Here is a 19,472-nt window from a genome sequence, read left to right on the forward strand (position 1 = left end):
CGATACGAATATGAAATGTGCATGTTTTTATGCAATGGGGCTATATTTGTGACTATTTTTATATGCATGCTGTATGTTTTTGTATGCATGTTTTATTTTTAAAGTGTTTACCTATCTGTAATGAAGTCATCACAGACCTGGCATATGCACTTCACACATTTGTGACAGAGAAAAAAACGGTTCTGTCTTTTTTGTTTGAATTATTTAAAATGTGTGCCACTATTTATACTTTATAGGCAATCAATAAAACTTCTTAAAAAAACATCCCATTTAGCCCGTTTTTCTTGTCACCAAGCGTAACCGATGTTCGGCAGAAACACGATTTCAGTCACCAAGTTTGCCGACGACATTTTTTCAGTTTGCTAAATTCACGGTGGATGCAATTTCATGGAAATTTATTAATTATTCAATGAGCGATTTTGAACTTCAATTCACCCAGAACGTGCCACGCCAGAGAACCCAAGCCCAGTGCATTTCGCTGGTGGAGGTGGATTGTAATTTATTCATTTTGCTTGCTCAACGCCCTGTTTCTGTGTTAGTTTTTTTATGGGTTCAGTCATTCATGCAGTCATTTTATTTGCAATCATTAGAACACTCATCTCAGATTAAATCCGCCGCCGCAGTGCACCATTAACACTTTGCCAGTGTACTTTATGTTTTACACATCCCTCATCTATACATTTCATTTTCCATATTTATTTTGTTTTGTACGAAATGCAAGCACAAAGTTAAGTCGACCAGCATCGCAGTGAATGAACATCGTTCACTGATTCTAAAGCATATTCGTAGGCGGAAACACATTATCCAACGTGAACGGTCATACGGAACGTTCAGTTGGGTCATTTTCACCAGCACACAATGCCCCGGTATGGAGCGTAATGAGATACGTAGCCTCACCAATCAGACTGGCGTTTATTAACCATGTGCTAGGTTGACATATTGTTGCTTACTAGAGGGTATGGCTGCTTGCAAGTGGGGATTTTCTGCGTGTTAGTTGCTAACCATTCAACGATTCTGGAAATTCCACAGGCAAACACACATTTGTGTTTTAACAGCAATGAGCATTGACCGTGCATTGTGGATCTCACAAGCTAAGCAGGTCCGAGCCCGTTTCGTGCTGGGATAGGTGACCGCTAGGGCTTGCCAGGTGTTGTAGGCATGCAGCTGCAATTTGATCAGGAGATGACAGTACTGAACCTCAGCATGTGCTTACTCTAAGTAGTCCAGTTTATTCTTAGAAGCAGCCAAACAATCATTGGTGTAAATGGCACGACATCCAACGCAGGACCCTTCGAAAAAACAGACTCCTGAAATATAGTAAAAGGTTTTTACCCTTTCAACTGGTACAAAAACTGACACCTTTATACAAGGCATCATGTTTGCAATAACCACAACACAAGCAGTCAAAATGCAATCAAAAAGAAATAACTCTGAATTGTTTGCAATATGACTGCTTGTGTTGTGGTTATTGCAAACATGATGCCTTGTATAAAGGTGTCAGTTTTTGTACCAGTTGAAATGGTAAAAACCTATTACTATATTTTGCCACTGGTAAAGGAGATGTCTCAGTGTAAAGACTCCTGAAACTCAACGAGGCAGTCACGTGTAGTGACGGTAATGACGTCACTATTGTGTGCGTGCCTGGAGCCTCTCTCGGAGGCCGCCGGAGTTGTGTACGGTCTGCGAGCAGCCCCTAGGGGGCGCAGTCCCGGGGACAGGGCAGCGAAGAGGCGAGAAAGGGGCTCGAAAGCGGGCTGGCTGGATGCCAGCAGGGGCGGAGCGAGGCCACGCTCAGGGGGATCGAGGGCAGAGGTCGCAACCGGGTACCCGATACCCGTACCCTACCCGATACCCGGCTACCCGTACCCGGCCGGGTACGGGTACCCGTTTGCGACCCTGGTGCGGCCGGGTACGGGTATGGGTAGACCGTGAGTCACTGGTGAGTAACCGTTTGTCACTCATTTCCCAACGTCTTGTCTCTTCTCACAATTCAAGTTCCTAGAATCAACCCACCCGCGCCTGCAACATGGCTTCATTCCAGAGGTCACAACCGGGTACCCGATACCCGTACCCTACCTGATACCCGGCTACCCGTACCCGGCCGGGTACGGGTACCCGTTTGCGACCCTGGTGCGGCCGGGTACGGGTAAGGAATCAAAACCCGTTTGCGACCTCTGATCGAGGGGCAGCCCGGACAGCGATCGGGGGCTCTTCTGTGGATTCAAGCCTGGGTTCCTGCGTCTTCAGTCCCCGGTCCGGAACTTCGCTCGGTGTCGTGGGGCAGGCAGCGTGTGCGCCGACTGACCCGTTCGATTCGTTAAACTCGCTATTCACATAGAGCAGGTCGTTACGCCTTACTATAGAACCAGTTACGTTTAGAGTTACCTCGTTAGAGGAGAGTTGTTCATAAACGTGTTGCCTCCAATTCCATAATGCGTGTCTCCAATTGCACCACTACACATGTGTAGGAGCACACTGGGCGATACATTTACGTAAAGCAGCTACACAAAGCCGACCCTAACACACAACCCCATCGTCGGCGTCCAACTACGCAGCTGCCCGACTAGCGCAGCGACGGCGACGATGAGAGCCTTGCAGAAGATCGGCCACGTGGCCGGACGACGGAGAGAGATGACGGCGAGCGGCGACGCAGCCAGGACCCAGGACCCGCAACAGCACCGAACCTCTGGTTCCTCTGGTTCGGTCCCCCTTATATACACCCCGGCGCGGCCAAGCCCCGCCTCTGGCCACGCCCCTTTCCAGAACCTTCAAGCCGGTTACCGGAGCTTCGACTGACTCCGCCTTTCACCTTACTCCAGATATGCCCCCCTCATAATTAGGCATGACGTAATATACCCATAACCGCTATTACCCCTTCAGGCTGACAGGTGGCACCCTGTCATTACACGTGCACGCATAATTACCATTATATTATTATACAAAATAAAGGATTTTACTTTAGGTCTGATTTTGCTAGATTAGGAACAGGTGACTCAATTCTTAGAAAATTGTTAAGACAAACATGCTTTGCAAAAAAAATGCAACTTTACATTAGACAAGACAAAGTCCATGTCTCTCATTATTATAAGCCTCATGATACGTAAAGACCTTTACAACAATCTTCCCACATAGACTTTTACAGATTGTAGGGGCAAGTGCTGTTAGCAAGCACTTTATTAAAGCCAGTTGATGTAGCAAGTGGTCAGCACTACACCTGATCACCTTTGTCTCCGCAATGCTGATGTTTACACACGGCACCAGGTACTCATTTTAGACTGAGTCGACCTACGGCAGGTCCAGGACCGGTTTGAATACCCATCACTGATGTTGGCTGTGAGGGGCAATCAAACTCAGGTTCGCTGGGTTGATACGCAGTGTGCTGACCATTATACCACCGCTCCCCACGTGGCGAGGAATCTAACTCTGGCAGCCAGCAGCATGCTAACAGCTCCCAACGAGACAGAGATATAATGCGGTATGATACAAAGACAAAACCCCCCGTATAGCCTGGACCAGACTGTTGGGGCAAGTGTTCTTAGCGAGCACCTCTCTGAAAGGCAGAACGGCACACGAGGGGGTGTGTGGCCAGCGCCACGCCCGACCGCCTTTGTCTCCCCAGTGGCGATGTTAACGCATCGCATCAGGTACTCATTTAAGGCTGAGTCAACCTAGAGGAAGCCCAGGACCGGTTCAAAATAATCGTCACTCGTGTTGGCCGTGAGCGGGAATCGAACTCGGGTCGCCAGGTTCGGAGCGCAGTGTGTTAACCGCTATATTACCGCTCCCCACTGTGTCTTTGGTGCGATACTAACATACATTCACACGCATACACGCGGGATTGATTAGCGATTTCATGTATTCAGTGTCATTATTTTTGTTAGTGGTTTATTAGCATGAAGACATGTTTCGTTAGGTGAAAATTATTTTCCTACAAAGTATGGAATGCAATGGATGTAAGTGCGATATTGCTACTAAATGATGATGAAAGCTGTTCTGTTCCCTAAACCATGAATAAACCCATAGCTGTCGGATAAATTAATTAAGGAACGGACTAGCAAGTATTGTAATGAGGTTTTATTAAAAGGACACTAGACAGCTTTGTGCATTTCATGATAATGAAGAGCATCGCACATTAGTCAGCGGCATAAATAACACATCCAGAATTAATGATGAAATATTTATGCAGTGAGTTATTGATTGTCGGAGATTGTGCGATTGCTCATAAGTAGCCAAAAATTGCAATTTTTTTCGGTGTACACACATGTTTTCAATCCCGTATTGGCAGGTAATGCATTTAACATACTGCTGTTTAAAAAAAATCTCTACCATTATAAATACTTGAACACATTTTTTTTTCAATTTAGACATAGGAAGAATTTGGGGAGGCCTTTATCCAGCAGTGAAGTGACCATGGGTAAATAACTCAAATCAACAATATAAAGCATGCACAAAGAATACATTATGAAGTACAAAATACTGTATATGAAACAGGCATCCAATTCAATTCATTCTATGATATGATCAGAGATTGTGAAATGCAGTTGACACTGATCTAACACACGCAGGAGAGTTTGTGGACGTCACACTATCAATAGCAGAGCACTGTTAATATGTCATGCTCAAAGCACAAGAGGGGGACATTATACTGGTAGGAACCCACTGGTTCCACCAGCCCACAGAGGATTATTGTGTCCATCCGTCGTGCAGGGAGGGGCTGGGTGGGGAGGGAGGGGCTGGGTGGGGAGGGGAGGGTGGGGAGGGGCTGGGTGGGGAAGGTGGGGCTGGGTGGGGAAGGGAGGGGAGGGTGGGGAGGAGCTGGGTGGGGGGTGGGGAGGGGCTGGGTGAGGAGGGTGGGGAGGGGCTGGTTGGGGAGGGTGGGGCTGGGTGGGGGGTGGGAGGGGTGGGGCTGGGTGGGGAGGGGCTGGTCACCCCGTGGTGCCCTTATAAAACTCAACGTTTAACCTACTCACGCCGGCTTGTGCCCGCCCTCACAGTCGGGCATATTTGCGGAATACACCACGCCACCGTTAACCCTGGCCATTGACCGAGCAAACCAACGTTCCTACCAGCTCCCTCCGCAGGAATGTGTTCTGGCATTCCCAGCTATGTGAGCTGGTCTAGAGATTTTTTTCCCATTTATGCTTATAAAGTATACATGCATGTAACATGTGCAATGTCACGGTTAATTATAATAGCTCAGCAAATTTGACAGGAACACACATATTACAATGTATGTGACCAAGCACGTGCTAAAACACATTCCTGATCTTCACACTGTGATTCTTATACACATTTTTTTAATACACGCATTCGTATTTGGTGACCTTAATCATCAGCAGCCACGACCCAGCCACTGGTGGATGAAGGCCTCCGCAAGTTGCTCGCCATCCCTCACGGGTGCTTGCGATGGGAAGACTTGTCTAGCCCCCCCCCCTTCCATTGGGCATCGTCTCTTCTCGCGGTGATGTCTCCTAAGGGGCCGTCCATAAATGACGTCACGCGATTTTGGACGATTTTTGACCCCCCCCCCCTCGTCACACGGCGTCACAAAAAGTTAGACCCTCCCCCTCAAATATGACGTCACAAAGCTCTACCCGCCCCCCTCCCAAAAAAATAAAACATGCTTCAAATCGCTTTAAACTATTGTCATCGTAGTGCGTATTTAATGTGGCGCTGCACTCTGATGTTGTAGGAGAAAACATTTATTAAAAAGTCTATTTAATTAAGTAGAACGTATTGTCTATATTTATTTAAAGTTGCACATTTTGATGTGGCGTCACATTTCTCACCCCCCCCCCCTCGTCACAAATTGTCACAAATGTCTGACCCCCCCTAGGCGCGTGACGTCATTTATGGACGGCCCCTAAGGGTCCAATGCCAATGTTTTTTTCTCGAGAGTCAAGATGTTGACGTCTCCAATTGGCGTTTGTCTCCTGTGCTGTGTGTTCCTCGTTGTGCCTGCCAGTGTAATGCCAAGTGTGCGTGTCTGCGTGCATGCATGCTGAACTTCTTGTGCGCTGTACGTGCTCAACCGTGGCAGTCCGAGGTGCGAAAGCATGCGTCTCTCATTGCTACTTTGAACATGTTTTAGCTTGTGTCCCATTGTCAAAGTTTCCCAACTTTATGTAATATATCACAGCGGGTGATATGCACAGATTGTAATCATGCAGATGATAGTCCAGTCTAATGTTTTGCCTGTAATTCAATATTTATCAACATCGTCATCAGTCATGACCAATCCACTGCTGGTCGAAGGCCTACGCAAGCCGTCAATTTTCATCAAGGTCTCACAACGCAAGAGTCCATCTAGCTCCTGGCCACAAGCAAACAAGAGCACACATGTCATGTCGCTGTAATTAAATGTACGTTTATAACTGGAGACTTAATAAGTAAAAATATATATAGTGCTGCTATTTTGTACTGCAATTCCATGCATTGGGCACACAGAGGCAGTGCACACATATATCTTGAGCAGTGCGGTCATTTTCCATGTCATTAACGACGCCGCAAGTGTAAAGCCAACGCGCTTCCAACAGCCTGAATAGCCACTGATCTCCCCGTGAGGTTTTTTAAAATCACGTTGATCCACTGCTTACATAATGCGCACCTCCAACTGCCATAAAACTAATGAAATGTCACAAAACGTTGCATCGATGTCACACATTACACGCGGTCACGGCACTGAAAAGCCAGCACATTGCGGATGACAGACGGTATGAGCCTGCAATGATATGTGACAAGTTGTCGCTCTGTTAGGCATTGATGAATCTTATACCATTTCGTCTATGGCCACGTAGACAAAATGTTCTCTATGGTGGAAACGAAGTAAGTCTGAGCCTGAATAGTGCTTGTGTTAACCGACCACCATATTGGCATGGGACATCTAGCACCGTGGCGACATTTTTTGTGTAGTAAATTAAAAAAAACTATTTTTTATTTGACCAGATAAGGCCCACTGAGCTGTATAGCTATTTTTCGGAAGCGACCTGGCCACAAATGATAGCTCAACGAAGTGGCTTATCACGTGGACATTTTTCGCGGCCAAATACCCTAAACGCGTGACGTTGATTCTAAATGTGGAGGGGCAAACCGGAGGACCCGGATAAACATCCACTCGACCACGGGCAGAGAGACATGAACACTCCAAATATACAGGCGTCAGGGTCGGTATGGAACCCACGACCTCCTGCATATCAGGCGAGGGAAATAACATCACACACTAACGTGGCCTCCAATAAATATACAGGACAGTCCTCTTGTCAATCCCTTGCTGCTGCGGAGCTATGCGTCTGAGCAGGGGCAGTGCGGCAGACATTCATTGTTCCACTCTACTTCTATGCTCCAACGTCTTTACCGAGCGACACCGACCAAGAAAGGTCACGTGACATCCACGCCTGGCACGGTGTACGGAAGAGCGGGGGGGGGGACACTGTGCATTTGCGAGGATGCAAAACCGACAACACCCAACACAGCGACAATTCACGAAACAACTTGTGATGCGTAGGCTTTCGCTGTTGTACCGTGGTCAACTGTTGCACCATTTTTCATTATCATCATGATGATGGTCAGTGCGGGTTGGTGAAGGCGGGAGAAGTGACTTTGGAGCATATAAGGAGTGCACAAGAATGGATCAGTGTAACACGCAGGGCTTTCGCGACAAATATTATCCATACTCTTTGGTTTTTTCGGCAAAGCCACGTAGGTAAAAGATACGATAAAACAAAATAAATGGAAATTACATTTTTTTCATTGAAAATTGAGTTTTTTTCATTCATTTTTTTATTTTATCTTTTACCTACGTGACTTTACCGAAAAAAACAAAGAGTATGAATCCTTGCAGTCACGAAAGCTTCAAATCTAGAAATATGATCCATAATAGAGCTCGTTGGGTTTCATCGCGTAAATATAAATGTGTCGTTAAAGCTGCCACCACCCAAAACAGCCAATTAGTAAGGTTCGTCACACGACAAACCTTACGTACCTTACTAATTGGCTGTGTCGGGTGGTGGCGAATTTTCGACACAAACACCTCTATTATGGACAACAATTAATGTTGCTAAAGCATCACGTGATACAAGCCGCAGACGCATCTGAGAGATGTCTGTTCATCGCTGCATCACTGTTCATGAACTCTTGGAAGTGCTTGCACAAAGGATAGTAACATCTCATCCTGTGTTCTTTTGAATCAGCTCGATGTGGTTGAGTTGTATTTAAAAAACAACAAGTTTTGGTTTACCGGTATATCTGCACAGTATTGTTTATTCAAAGTTCACATATGTCAGCCTACCTCATTTTACACATCAAACACCCGGCAGCAGATGAAAGCCATCTGCTGTGTTCACATGAATCATAATTGGATGAAAGAGATGGTGGCCCTTCTGTGGTTATACGTAATGCATGAAAGCCCACCATGACTGTGGCTTAAAAATATAATTAAAATAATTGTCTAATTTTCCCAATGAAATGCTTATACACAGTGCTTCCTGTGATGACACAATTTCAAAATGTTATTCTCAAGGTTTATTTATGACTTGCATAGAATAACATGAGAATCGAATACATGTCATGCAATTAAATCGTTCATATGCTCGACGTGCATATGTCCTAAAAAGTATACGGTTGTTTGTATTATCATCAGCAATGCTCAATCCGTTGCTGGATGATGAAGGCTTTACCCAAAGCCATCACTATATCTCAGTCCTGAAATGTGGGCATCCGTTTAGCGATTGTTCACTAACTGGTTTAATCGTCGCTGGTTGTTTGTATATAATAATCGAAAATGGTTTCCTACTTAAGTGAACGTTGAGAGGTGATCGCATACTGGTGAGAATGCCACATTCCTCTAACAGTGATCGGTCCTATACACGAGACAATTGCTCACTTCGCATTGAACGGTAATTCATTTTAATCAACACGAAGGACGAAACGCCGAGTTGACCCCTCACTTGGGGATTTCAACTCTTGACCTTCACACACACGCGAGCCGTCGTGCTTTAAGCACTGCGCGCCAGCTGGCTGGATTATTCGTGCATAGAGTGCGACTCATCGCGAGAGGGAAACAAGAGGCTGGCGTGTTTGTTTTGCGGGAGTGTTTCCTACCGCTGCGTATAACGGTAGAGGCACTGTACACGCGGCCACGCCAGGGCATCATCAGTTTCCCCACCGATGCCTGAAGCTTGTGGCGTAGCTTGGTTGTCAGCCCCGTGGTTCAGCGCTTGGGCCACACTGTCCCGTGGACGCCAGCGCAGTTGCACCGCCTGCACACGAGGGGCAATGTCAGAGCGTGGTGGCGATGCGCGCCTACGACCCAGCGCTCTGGAGGCAAGGCTTAGTGAATCACGGAGATTTGTGAACCCCCCAAACAGACCCGCTTGGGTTACGAGGTGGCCAGGTGATGACAGCGTAGAAACTGGGTTCGTGAACCTATCTGTGCGGACCTTTGAGGCGTGTCCCCTCGTATGTGTGGGGGTTTATTCAGCTCCTCATATTGAGGAACTGGCCAAATTATTGAAACGCAGGACTCTCATGATAAAATACCCGAGGGACTCAATGATGATTTTGGATAAATGGCCTCAATACTACAGTATTATTATACGTGATGTGGTGGGTGCTTGTGTCCTTTTTTGAATTTGATCCGATAAATAAAAAAACACTTGAGAAAAGTTTAGCTGAGCCCTCTTTAAATGTTTATTTGAAGTCAGATGGCTCTTTGTAGTCGAATGACCTCGTATAATCTTCGCTCGTTGGGTATAAAATCAAAGAAGATAGCGAGCAGCACGATGTTATTAAGATCATGGAGTCTCTCATGGCTTGTAGGGACGTGGGGCCGTTGCAATTATTACGCTGAATGCGCTGTCCAGGGTGCTGATTTATACATAGCCATAACAACAACATAATTAATTGGTGCGCGGGCAGGAATAACTTAAAATCAAACATGAACCCGTCAGGAGAGTTCACCTTTATTAATTTAACATGCATAAGTACAGACGAATATGAATACTATCACGATTTATTCACGTTACAAAGATCGTGTTTTTCATGAATACTTTTCAATAGCTATAACTATTGAGTATACTCGCATAGAACTATACCGTATGTGGGTATAGCTTGACAAATAGCAGGTATAGTAGGCTCGTATTACTTTTTTTAACAGTGTTAATACTTTAAAAATATGTTATTTTGTTAAATACATCACAGGAAATTTACACGGGACAAGAGCTTACGCAATACACTGGTCTTGATTTGAAGCTTTCGTGATTGCAGGAATCCATACTCGTTGGTTCTTTCAGTAAAGTCACGTAGTTAGAAATAAAATTTAAATTAATCAAATCACGGCGTCTCGATTGCAAGCGGTCGTCATCAGGTTGCGATCGAAACGTCGTGATTTGTTTTATTTTATTTTATTTCTAACTACGTGACTTTACCAAAAGAACCAAAGAGTATCAATACAGTGGTATTTTAACATAACATTTGTTCAGTAGTTTATACTAGTGGAAGAGCCAATTGTTGTTTTTTTATTAATGTGCTATGGCGAATACGACAACATCACTGCAGTGCTTCGTTTATATCAACTCACACACAACCTATAGCAACCGCCAGTTTATCTTTCACAGGCACCTGGAGGGTCACGTGCAGACCTCAACGCAAGACGAATAGCGCCTTCTGTGAGAACACAAAGCCAATCAAAGCCACTGCACGGCACGTGTCTGCATGCGCCTCTCTTTAAGTTTAATAAACAATTACTGCACACGCAGAATATACCTTCAACAGTTATGCGCTCAGAAGATTGGTTATTTGTGGATAATCCCGCAGAAGCCACGGCGGCAAGAAATGAAAGCATAAACCTTCCCACGACATCCTTCAAGGACCCGCTGTCTTACCATACTCTTTCGACTGCGATCTTTTTAGCTGTGTGTGAATGAGTTAATGTGTTGCTCCTACCTGTTGAGTGATTCTTCAATGCTGGGAGATGTAAACTAAATGATATGTATGCTTTTTCGATTTAAAGCTTTCGTGACTGCAGGGATTCATCTTCTTGGTTCTATCGGTAAAGTCACGTAGAAGGGAAATAATAAAATAATAAAAATTAAACATAATAAAATAATTCTCTCTTTGTGAGAATTTTTCTATTATATGAGAATTATTTTATTATGTTTTATTTGTATTATTTTATTATTTCCCTTCTACGTGACTTTACCGAAAGAACCAAGAAGATGATCTTTATGCTGTTGTCTCTCTCGCGGTTGTTGTTCTGCTGCTGTGTTGCTCTCCGAGGTGCTCTCTGGTTGTAACCGCGTATCGTTGGGCATGATGCCCGACGTTTCGCGCCACCCGCTGGGAACTTCTCGGGAACTCGAAGAAGTTCCCAGCACGTGTAGCGAAACGTCGAACCTCATGGCCCGAAGAAGCATTGGAGAGATTTGAGTTGAGTACCTCGTTTAAACTCAGAAGGTACTCGCCTGTTATTTGCCAAGTAATTGTGACAGCGACGTTGTGAACTCCCCGAGCAATGCAACAGCCTCTTGCTAATGACACAGCCTCTTGCTAATGGCACAGCCTCTTGATAATGACACAGCCTCTTGCTAATGACACAGCCTCTTGCTAATGACACAGCCTCTTGCTAAGACACAGCCTCTTGCCAATGACACAGCCTCTTGCTAATGACACAGCCTCTTGCTAATGACACAGTCTCTTGCTAATGACACAGCCTCTTGCTAATGGCACAGCCTCTTGCCAATGACACAGCCTCTTGCTAATGACACAGCCTCTTGCTAATGACACAGTCTCTTGCTAATGACACAACCTCTTGCTAATAACACAGCCTCTTGCCAATGACACAGCCTCTTGCTAATGACACAGCCTCTTGCCAATGACACAGCCTATTGCTAATGACACAGCCTCTTGCTAATGACACAGCCTCTTGCTAATGACACAGCCTCTTGCTAATGACACAGCCTCTTGCTAATGACACAGCCTCTTGCTAATGACACAGCCTCTTGCTAATGACACAGCCTCTTGCTAATGACACAGCCTCTTGCTAATGACACAGCCTCTTGCTAATGACACAGCCTCTTGCTAATGCACAGCCTCTTGCTAATGACACAGCCTCTTGCTAATGACACAGCCTCTTGCTAATGACACAGCCTCTTGCTAATGACACAGCCTCTTGCTAATGACACAGCCTCTTGCTAATGACACAGCCTCTTGCTAATGACACAGCCTCTTGCTAATGACACAGCCTCTTGCTAATGACACAGCCTCTTGCTAATGACACAGCCTCTTGCTAATGACACAGCCTCTTGCTAATGACACAGCCTCTTGCTAATGACACAGCCTCTTGCTAATGACACAGCCTCTTGCTAATGACACAGCCTCTTGCTAATGACACAGCCTCTTGCTAATGACACAGCCTCTTGCTAATGACACAGCCTCTTGCTAATGACACAGCCTCTTGCTAATGACACAGCCTCTTGCTAATGACACAGCCTCTTGCTAATGACACAGCCTCTTGCTAATGACACAGCCTCTTGCTAATGACACAGCCTCTTGCTAATGACACAGCCTCTTGCTAATGACACAGCCTCTTGCTAATGACACAGCCTCTTGCTAATGACACAGCCTCTTGCTAATGACACAGCCTCTTGCTAATGACACAGCCTCTTGCTAATGACACAGCCTCTTGCTAATGACACAGCCTCTTGCTAATGACACAGCCTCTTGCTAATGACACAGCCTCTTGCTAATGACACAGCCTCTTGCTAATGACACAGCCTCTTGCTAATGACACAGCCTCTTGCTAATGACACAGCCTCTTGCTAATGACACAGCCTCTTGCTAATGACACAGCCTCTTGCTAATGACACAGCCTCTTGCTAATGACACAGCCTCTTGCTAATGACACAGCCTCTTGCTAATGACACAGCCTCTTGCTAATGACACAGCCTCTTGCTAATGACACAGCCTCTTGCTAATGACACAGCCTCTTGCTAATGACACAGCCTCTTGCTAATGACACAGCCTCTTGCTAATGACACAGCCTCTTGCTAATGACACAGCCTCTTGCTAATGACACAGCCTCTTGCTAATGACACAGCCTCTTGCTAATGACACAGCCTCTTGCTAATGACACAGCCTCTTGCTAATGACACAGCCTCCTGCTAATGGCACAGCCTCTTGCCTGCAATGAATACCCGGGTTCTCGGAATGATTATTATCATATAAACTACTGCAAAGGTTATTATCACATTGTAATGAGTGGATGATGCATCGACAGATATATATAAAAGTGAAACGGAAATTACAACTTACATAGCAATGTACAAGGGCTCTGTTATTATGCAATACTTGATATTGCCTCTCACATGTGCATACAGAGAACAACCTTTGTTATACCACGGTGCAGGTGCAGAGATTAATGACATAGAGGAGATCATTGTCGTGTGTCTGCGCCTGTACGTCAATAGCCGTACTTTGCTGTATATTCACACAATCCACCTGCGTTCGATGGAGAGCGAAAAAAGAACTTCAGGCTGGATAAGCCACCCTGTACAAAGACACACGCAGCCAACCCGAATCATCTTTGACTTCATTAGACAGATGCACCTCCTGTCCCCCGCCCATCATCGCCATCACCTCCTACTCCGCCTACTCCTCCTCCTACTCTGCTCCCACGCACGAATGGGTAGGGTCATGCATGCGTGCGCGCCTCCGGCTGTGGGATAGTTACAGGGTGCACGGCGAGGGCTGCCTGCTGCCGTATTCGTGACAGGGCGAATTAGCGGGCATCAGTCTTCCCCGTGCGGTGTCGCTGCGTGTGACAACCTCTGGACGTCGTGCTCGCGTTGGAAACTTCTCCATTGCAGCAACTTCCTGGCGGTGCGTGATTGTGTCTTTTGTCATTTGACCTCACACCTAGTTTTATGTGAATGTTCTTTTAACAAAGGCATTTGTTCGGCGTGTATTATTTCAAAGCACGTCGTGGTTTGCAATTGCAAGTGTTCAATTCAGAGTATGTAAGTAATTGCGCATTTTTTCCGAAATGTCGTTTCATTATACTTTTAAATATTGTTAATGGTATTAGCCCAGTGGGATGCCATATTAAGTGGAGGCATCACACAAATGCTTACCTAAAGTTAGAATGGCTATATTTATTTGAACAATTTTGGTGCGTTATTATAAGTAAAAATATTGTTTGCAAACAAATACACTTTCACTCGTAGTTGCACATAAACATAAGAGCTTAATGTCAGAGCTAATTAAAACGGTTTAATGTATACCGTTTATATTATGCGAATATATGTTTAGAGTGCGTTTACTAAATGTATTCATTCGTTTTAATACTATCATTTGCTTATCCAGGAAAGCTTGAGTCTCAAGACTGTTATTTCATGAGATTCTTTTCAGCCCAATTCTACAAATGTGTTCGCCATGTGGTAGAAAACTAGAGTACCTGGAGACAACCCACGCATATCAGAGGATAACAGTTAACAAATTGATTTCCGATTAGAACGGTTGGCTACCTCGCAACCCAAGCCTATAACACCTGTTACATTCCAAGGCAGTCGTCCTACCAAGTAAAAAAAACCAAGGTACAACCCTGCTTAGCTTATGACAAATGACATGATCTGGCACATTTAGAGTGATTTGAATAAGATATACAATACAGGGTGATAATCTCTTTATACATGCGCCACAAATGTAATAGGGGTAACTTCGAGATAAAGCAATATTTTAATTCAGAGTGTCCACATGTCTCTCACCAATCGCTATATAAGTATGCAGTCTTCTAACACGCACCCCTGTAAGATACGGAGGTCCATGGCTTCGACAATATTCGGTCACCTGTTGAGTAGGAAGTAAATCGGTCATTAGAAATCTGTAGTCCCCCCGCTCCCTTACATTGCGGGTTGTGCTCCGTATCGAGCTCCTATTCAAATATAATAAAAACATTTCAAAAAATACATCTGTGGGTTATTTTCCAATTAATTACCCTATATATAAAGTGCAGACATTGCATGCATATCGAGCTGTGAATTGTTCCAAATAAACAAGCCTCCGGTATTGCTTCAGCTTAGATGAGTTGTGACGGCTGCACTGGTGTAGGTTTTCAAGGGCCGACCTTTGCTGGAAGCAATTTCTTGGATTGATCAAGCTCTGGCGCTGGGATTTGACCTGGTCTGGTCTGGACCAGAATACAATGGAGCGTCTTGGCAAGCTCACCTCTCTAGGTCCACTGCAAGAGAGTCGCCGCTCACGCAAGTTCGTTCTGCTCATCGTGTTCGTGGCGCTGCTGCTGGACAACATGCTACTCACAGTCGTGGGTACGTGGGGCGATTCATCGTCCTAATACTGAATCCCTCTGTGCACCCAGCTACCTGGAGTTTCATTCGTGGCCACAGCTAGCATCAGTGGCGAGTGGACTGGTCCTGGGTGCCCTTCTTCACCGATCTGCACTGACCAGTGCGGTGAAATATGGTCAAACAACCGCCATGATCCACACAGAGTGGGGAGGCCATCAATCAGCAGTGGAATGATAAAGGGCTATATATGTGTATGTATGCATAAGATATTATTTCAAGACAAGTTTGATCGTTAACAAGAGCATACATCTTGGTGGTGCATCTTGTTTGTAGTTATTCTTGATTAATTGGTACAATAAATCAAGAATAATGTATTATTGGATCCATACGTCTTACAACTTTATTCATTTAGGTTGAGGCAGCGCTACATCACACTGAGCAGATGAGCACAACAAGGTGGTATTTTGAAAAGACGCGTCGCTGTTTTAACGTTCCAAGGCCGAGCTCAGAGCTCACCTGCCCCACGTACACCGAGCGAAAACAATGCGAGCTACATTAAATAGAGGCGGCATGCATAGTGGCCACTGAAAGAGGCTTTGAGTATGAGCGACTTTACTCCGTAAGAAGTTCAGGGCAAGTTATCCTGTTTCAGCACATTGAGATTCAGTTGCATTTAAAGACGAGATCAATCCAAATTGTATTGTATTATTTAAAATAATAATACATCATTATTTTTTGTATGAATTTGTATATGGTACAGATGTTAAAAAAAGATCAAATGCGTAAAGAGTAAGTTTGTGCCAGTCGTGGCTTTAATAACCAGTCGCCAAGACATATTTCTCAGAGAAAAATGCAGTCCGACATATAAACGCACACGAAGGCTGAGTGTCTGAGGCTGTCAGACAAACATTTAAAAACATTGTTTATGAAGAGGAAACTACTTTAATATGAGGCACGCTGCTAATACACTCGCACCAGGGTTCACGCCAACACCACGACACCACTGCACTAATCTCACCATATCCGACGTGAAACAGTGACAGTACAAATTTCGATTTAAAGCTTTCGTGACTGCAGGGATTCATCTTCTTGGTTCTTTCGGTAAAGTCGTTGTGGCCGAAACGTCGTGAGAATTATTTTTTATTTTTATTATTTTATTACTTCCCTTCTACGTGACTTTACCGAAAGAACCAAGGTGAAATAGTGACAGAACAATAACAGTTCTCCTCCTCCCTGCGCAGTGCCAATTGTCCCCAGCTACCTGTACGCCATCGAGCATCCAGACGAGCCCCCACGGAACGACAGCGGGCAGCAGCTCGCTCCAATCGCCGCTCCGCACGCGGCCACAGCCACGGACGATGGTGGCTCTAGCCAGGCCCAAGGGGGGGGTCAGGAGGGGTCACAGGAGCCCCAGGAACCCAGCCCTAGCCCGGGTTCCCCGACGCCGGATCCCTGCAGCAGGCGACGCTCCCGGCACCACCGCAGCACGGGCTCGAACCCGGGCGGCAGCGCGTTGGCGGCTCTCAACGACTCGTTGTGCGACACGGACGTGGCGGCGCTGCTCAACGAGAACGTACGAGTCGGCCTGCTGTTCGCCGCCAAGGCCACGGTGCAGCTTCTGGCGAATCCGTTCATCGGCCCCCTGACAAACAGGTGATGCACCAACGACAAAGACGCCAGCGATGAATGTCGCTTCGGTCAATGGTGTGTTGTTTCGATTTAAAGCTTTCGTGACTGCAGGGATTCATCTTCTTGGTTCTTTCGGTAAAGTCACGTAGAAGGGAAGTAATAAAATAATAAAAATTAAACATAATAAAATTATTCTCACGACGTTTTCGGCCGCAACGCAAGCAGCCGTCCTCAGGTGAAAACCAGGTCCGTCGAGGCGACAGAGTGACTTTAGAACCAAGAAGATGGTGTGTTGTTGTTGTTGTTTTTTTAAGGTGCGGCCCTGCAATTTCGTGCCCACGCTACTGCTGGTGGAAGGGCATCCGATTGAGGGAGATCTAGAGACTCATCCAGACGTCTTATCGAGATGTCTTGGAATGGGTGGGAGTATTCCCACCTTTCCCCATGATACATGTCCTGATGATCGAATAACTGTGGCTGTGCTCATGTATACCGTTGGGAGGACAGAGATGGGATGATTTAAGAAACCTGTAACATTGTTTCAACTGCTTTGCCCGGGAGATCAATTTGGACGCGCAGAATGCAATGTTGTGCTGTGTTTATACGCTACCACGTCTCCACTCCCCCATATTCACCAAGCTGTACTGACCGACGTGGGGAAGTATGGCGTGGGAAGACTCTCATCCATTCGTGGATTGACAACATGAGCTGGACATGTGCATGTTGTAGCGGAAGTGCAGTGGTTAACACACTACACTAGGAATCCCGGAACCTGAATTCGATTCCCGACCATGGCTGACATTTTGAGCGGTACCCGGCCCCACTATACCACCATGCATTAACCAGCAAGGTGAAGTATGGTCAAACAACCCCCATGACCATCGTGGCGTGGCGGGGGGGGGGGGGCTTCATCCAGTAAGCGGTTTACAGAGGGCTGCAATAACGTGCCGTTATTAAGCATCACGTTTCACAAAGGGGTTGTGGGTCTAGAACCACCTTGTGTTTGTGCAATGCTAAGTGCTCATATTGGAGTTGACCTGAGGTAGGAGAGGACAAGTTTGGTTTCTATTGCCATTGGCGTGCCTGGCCAGGAATTGGATCATAGGATAAAGTGAGACCACTATGCCATTGCAGTTTCCATTAACTTTTTATTCCATCACAAATCTAAATGCACTCCGGAACACATGCACACGTTTGCAACTCTATATTTATCCCAAATTACATCCATGGAGGACTTGAAATGCCCTTGTAAACAAGCGCAGCTTCCTACGATGTGTGTAAATGCGAGCTTATGAATAGCATCCCATTAAAATCTCAGACCATTTGTTTAAAACATCCATTGCAGTATTTATTATTATTATTTGAGGGATATTGCTGTGGTGTCATGCCTAGCACACTGAACCTGCCACCCAAAATAATGGGAACCTTCAATCACACAAATCCTCCCATCTCTGTCCAGCCAGCAGTAAAAATGGGTAGACCAAAATTAATTGGTCTGCAGGTCACGTGCGGTGGAGTCAAATGTGGATACACCCGCCTCTGCCAAGATGTCTGTCCAGTTTGGAGACGTGGGAACAAGACACCCGCTAGAACAGTTCTTCTTAACCTGGGGTGCACGCACACCTCCGTGGGGGTGCGAGACACGGCCAGATTGTATTTAGAAGGTAAATCATCGAAACACAAATTAAGCCCGGGCACGTAAGTACAACTACTTTGTTTCATAAAACCCTGGGTATTTATTTATATTATACGCGTCTTAACGATTGGGAACCAAAGGGGTGCAAGGCTGCAGTAAAGGTTAATAACCACTGCTTTAGTGGAAGGCCCTTCCATCAGCAGTGGTATAAGTAAAAAAATTGCAGGGCTCCACCTTTACCCTCGCTTTTACACTTGCTCACTTTAAATTCAGCGGTGGCTAGCATCTCCAGGTCGGGTTAAACTCCTAACTCAACCTCGGGGTTTCAAGTCTCAGTCCAACCGTGAGCTGGTGGAGTAATCGCCCCGAGGATGCGATGACTGTGACTTCATTGCTCGAGAGGTTTCTCCATCAGACGGGCACATGGAGTCCATGCAGCTTCCCAGGAGAGCTTTGCTCTGCCCAGAGCCCAGCGCTGGTGCATTATTAGGTGTTTGTCTTCGCATCCCAATTGTCAATTAATCCACCTGCACGCTTCACTCGAGACTGGATTACCCCGGGTCGAGTTTGTGGCTTTGTCGCTGCGTATAAGTGAAATGCAATATGCCAGAAGCATTTTTTGAATTTTACTTTTAATATAAATGAGTCTATTTAGTTATAGTGTTTGATTATGGAAGGGGTGGTCGGTTACTCAATAGCCATTATTAGATGTTTATTTGTATGCCTATTTAAAATCTGGTTATTGATGTTTATGTGCCGTGATGAAGGACGACTGGCCGAAACGTCACATATTAAAGTAAATATTTTAAGGCTGTGTTATTGACGAATATGTATATTTTTTTCCTTTTAAAACTGATTGCTTTTGCAGTGCTAAATATTCTTATTCATTGGACCAAGGTAAATTGTTT

The 19,472-nt window shown here is 45.5% G+C and overlaps 1 protein-coding gene across 1 annotated transcript in view; it reads left to right on the top strand.

Moving 5' to 3' along the window:
- The first annotated feature begins 13,715 nt into the window (after positions 1-13,715).
- LOC133345570 (synaptic vesicular amine transporter-like) overlaps positions 13,716-19,472 on the top strand; it is a 30,273-nt gene continuing 24,516 nt past the window's right edge. The window contains exons 1-3 of the mRNA XM_061556471.1: positions 13,716-13,875; positions 15,103-15,320; positions 16,541-16,952. Of these exons, the coding sequence (XP_061412455.1) occupies positions 15,197-15,320; positions 16,541-16,952 (536 nt within the window). The 5' untranslated portion in view covers positions 13,716-13,875; positions 15,103-15,196. The remainder of the gene's footprint in view (positions 13,876-15,102; positions 15,321-16,540; positions 16,953-19,472) is intronic.

Source organism: Lethenteron reissneri, chromosome 22 (genome assembly GCF_015708825.2).
Source record: "Lethenteron reissneri isolate LAM-NWPU_2019-01 chromosome 22, ASM1570882v1, whole genome shotgun sequence".
NCBI lineage: Eukaryota > Metazoa > Chordata > Hyperoartia > Petromyzontiformes > Petromyzontidae > Lethenteron > Lethenteron reissneri.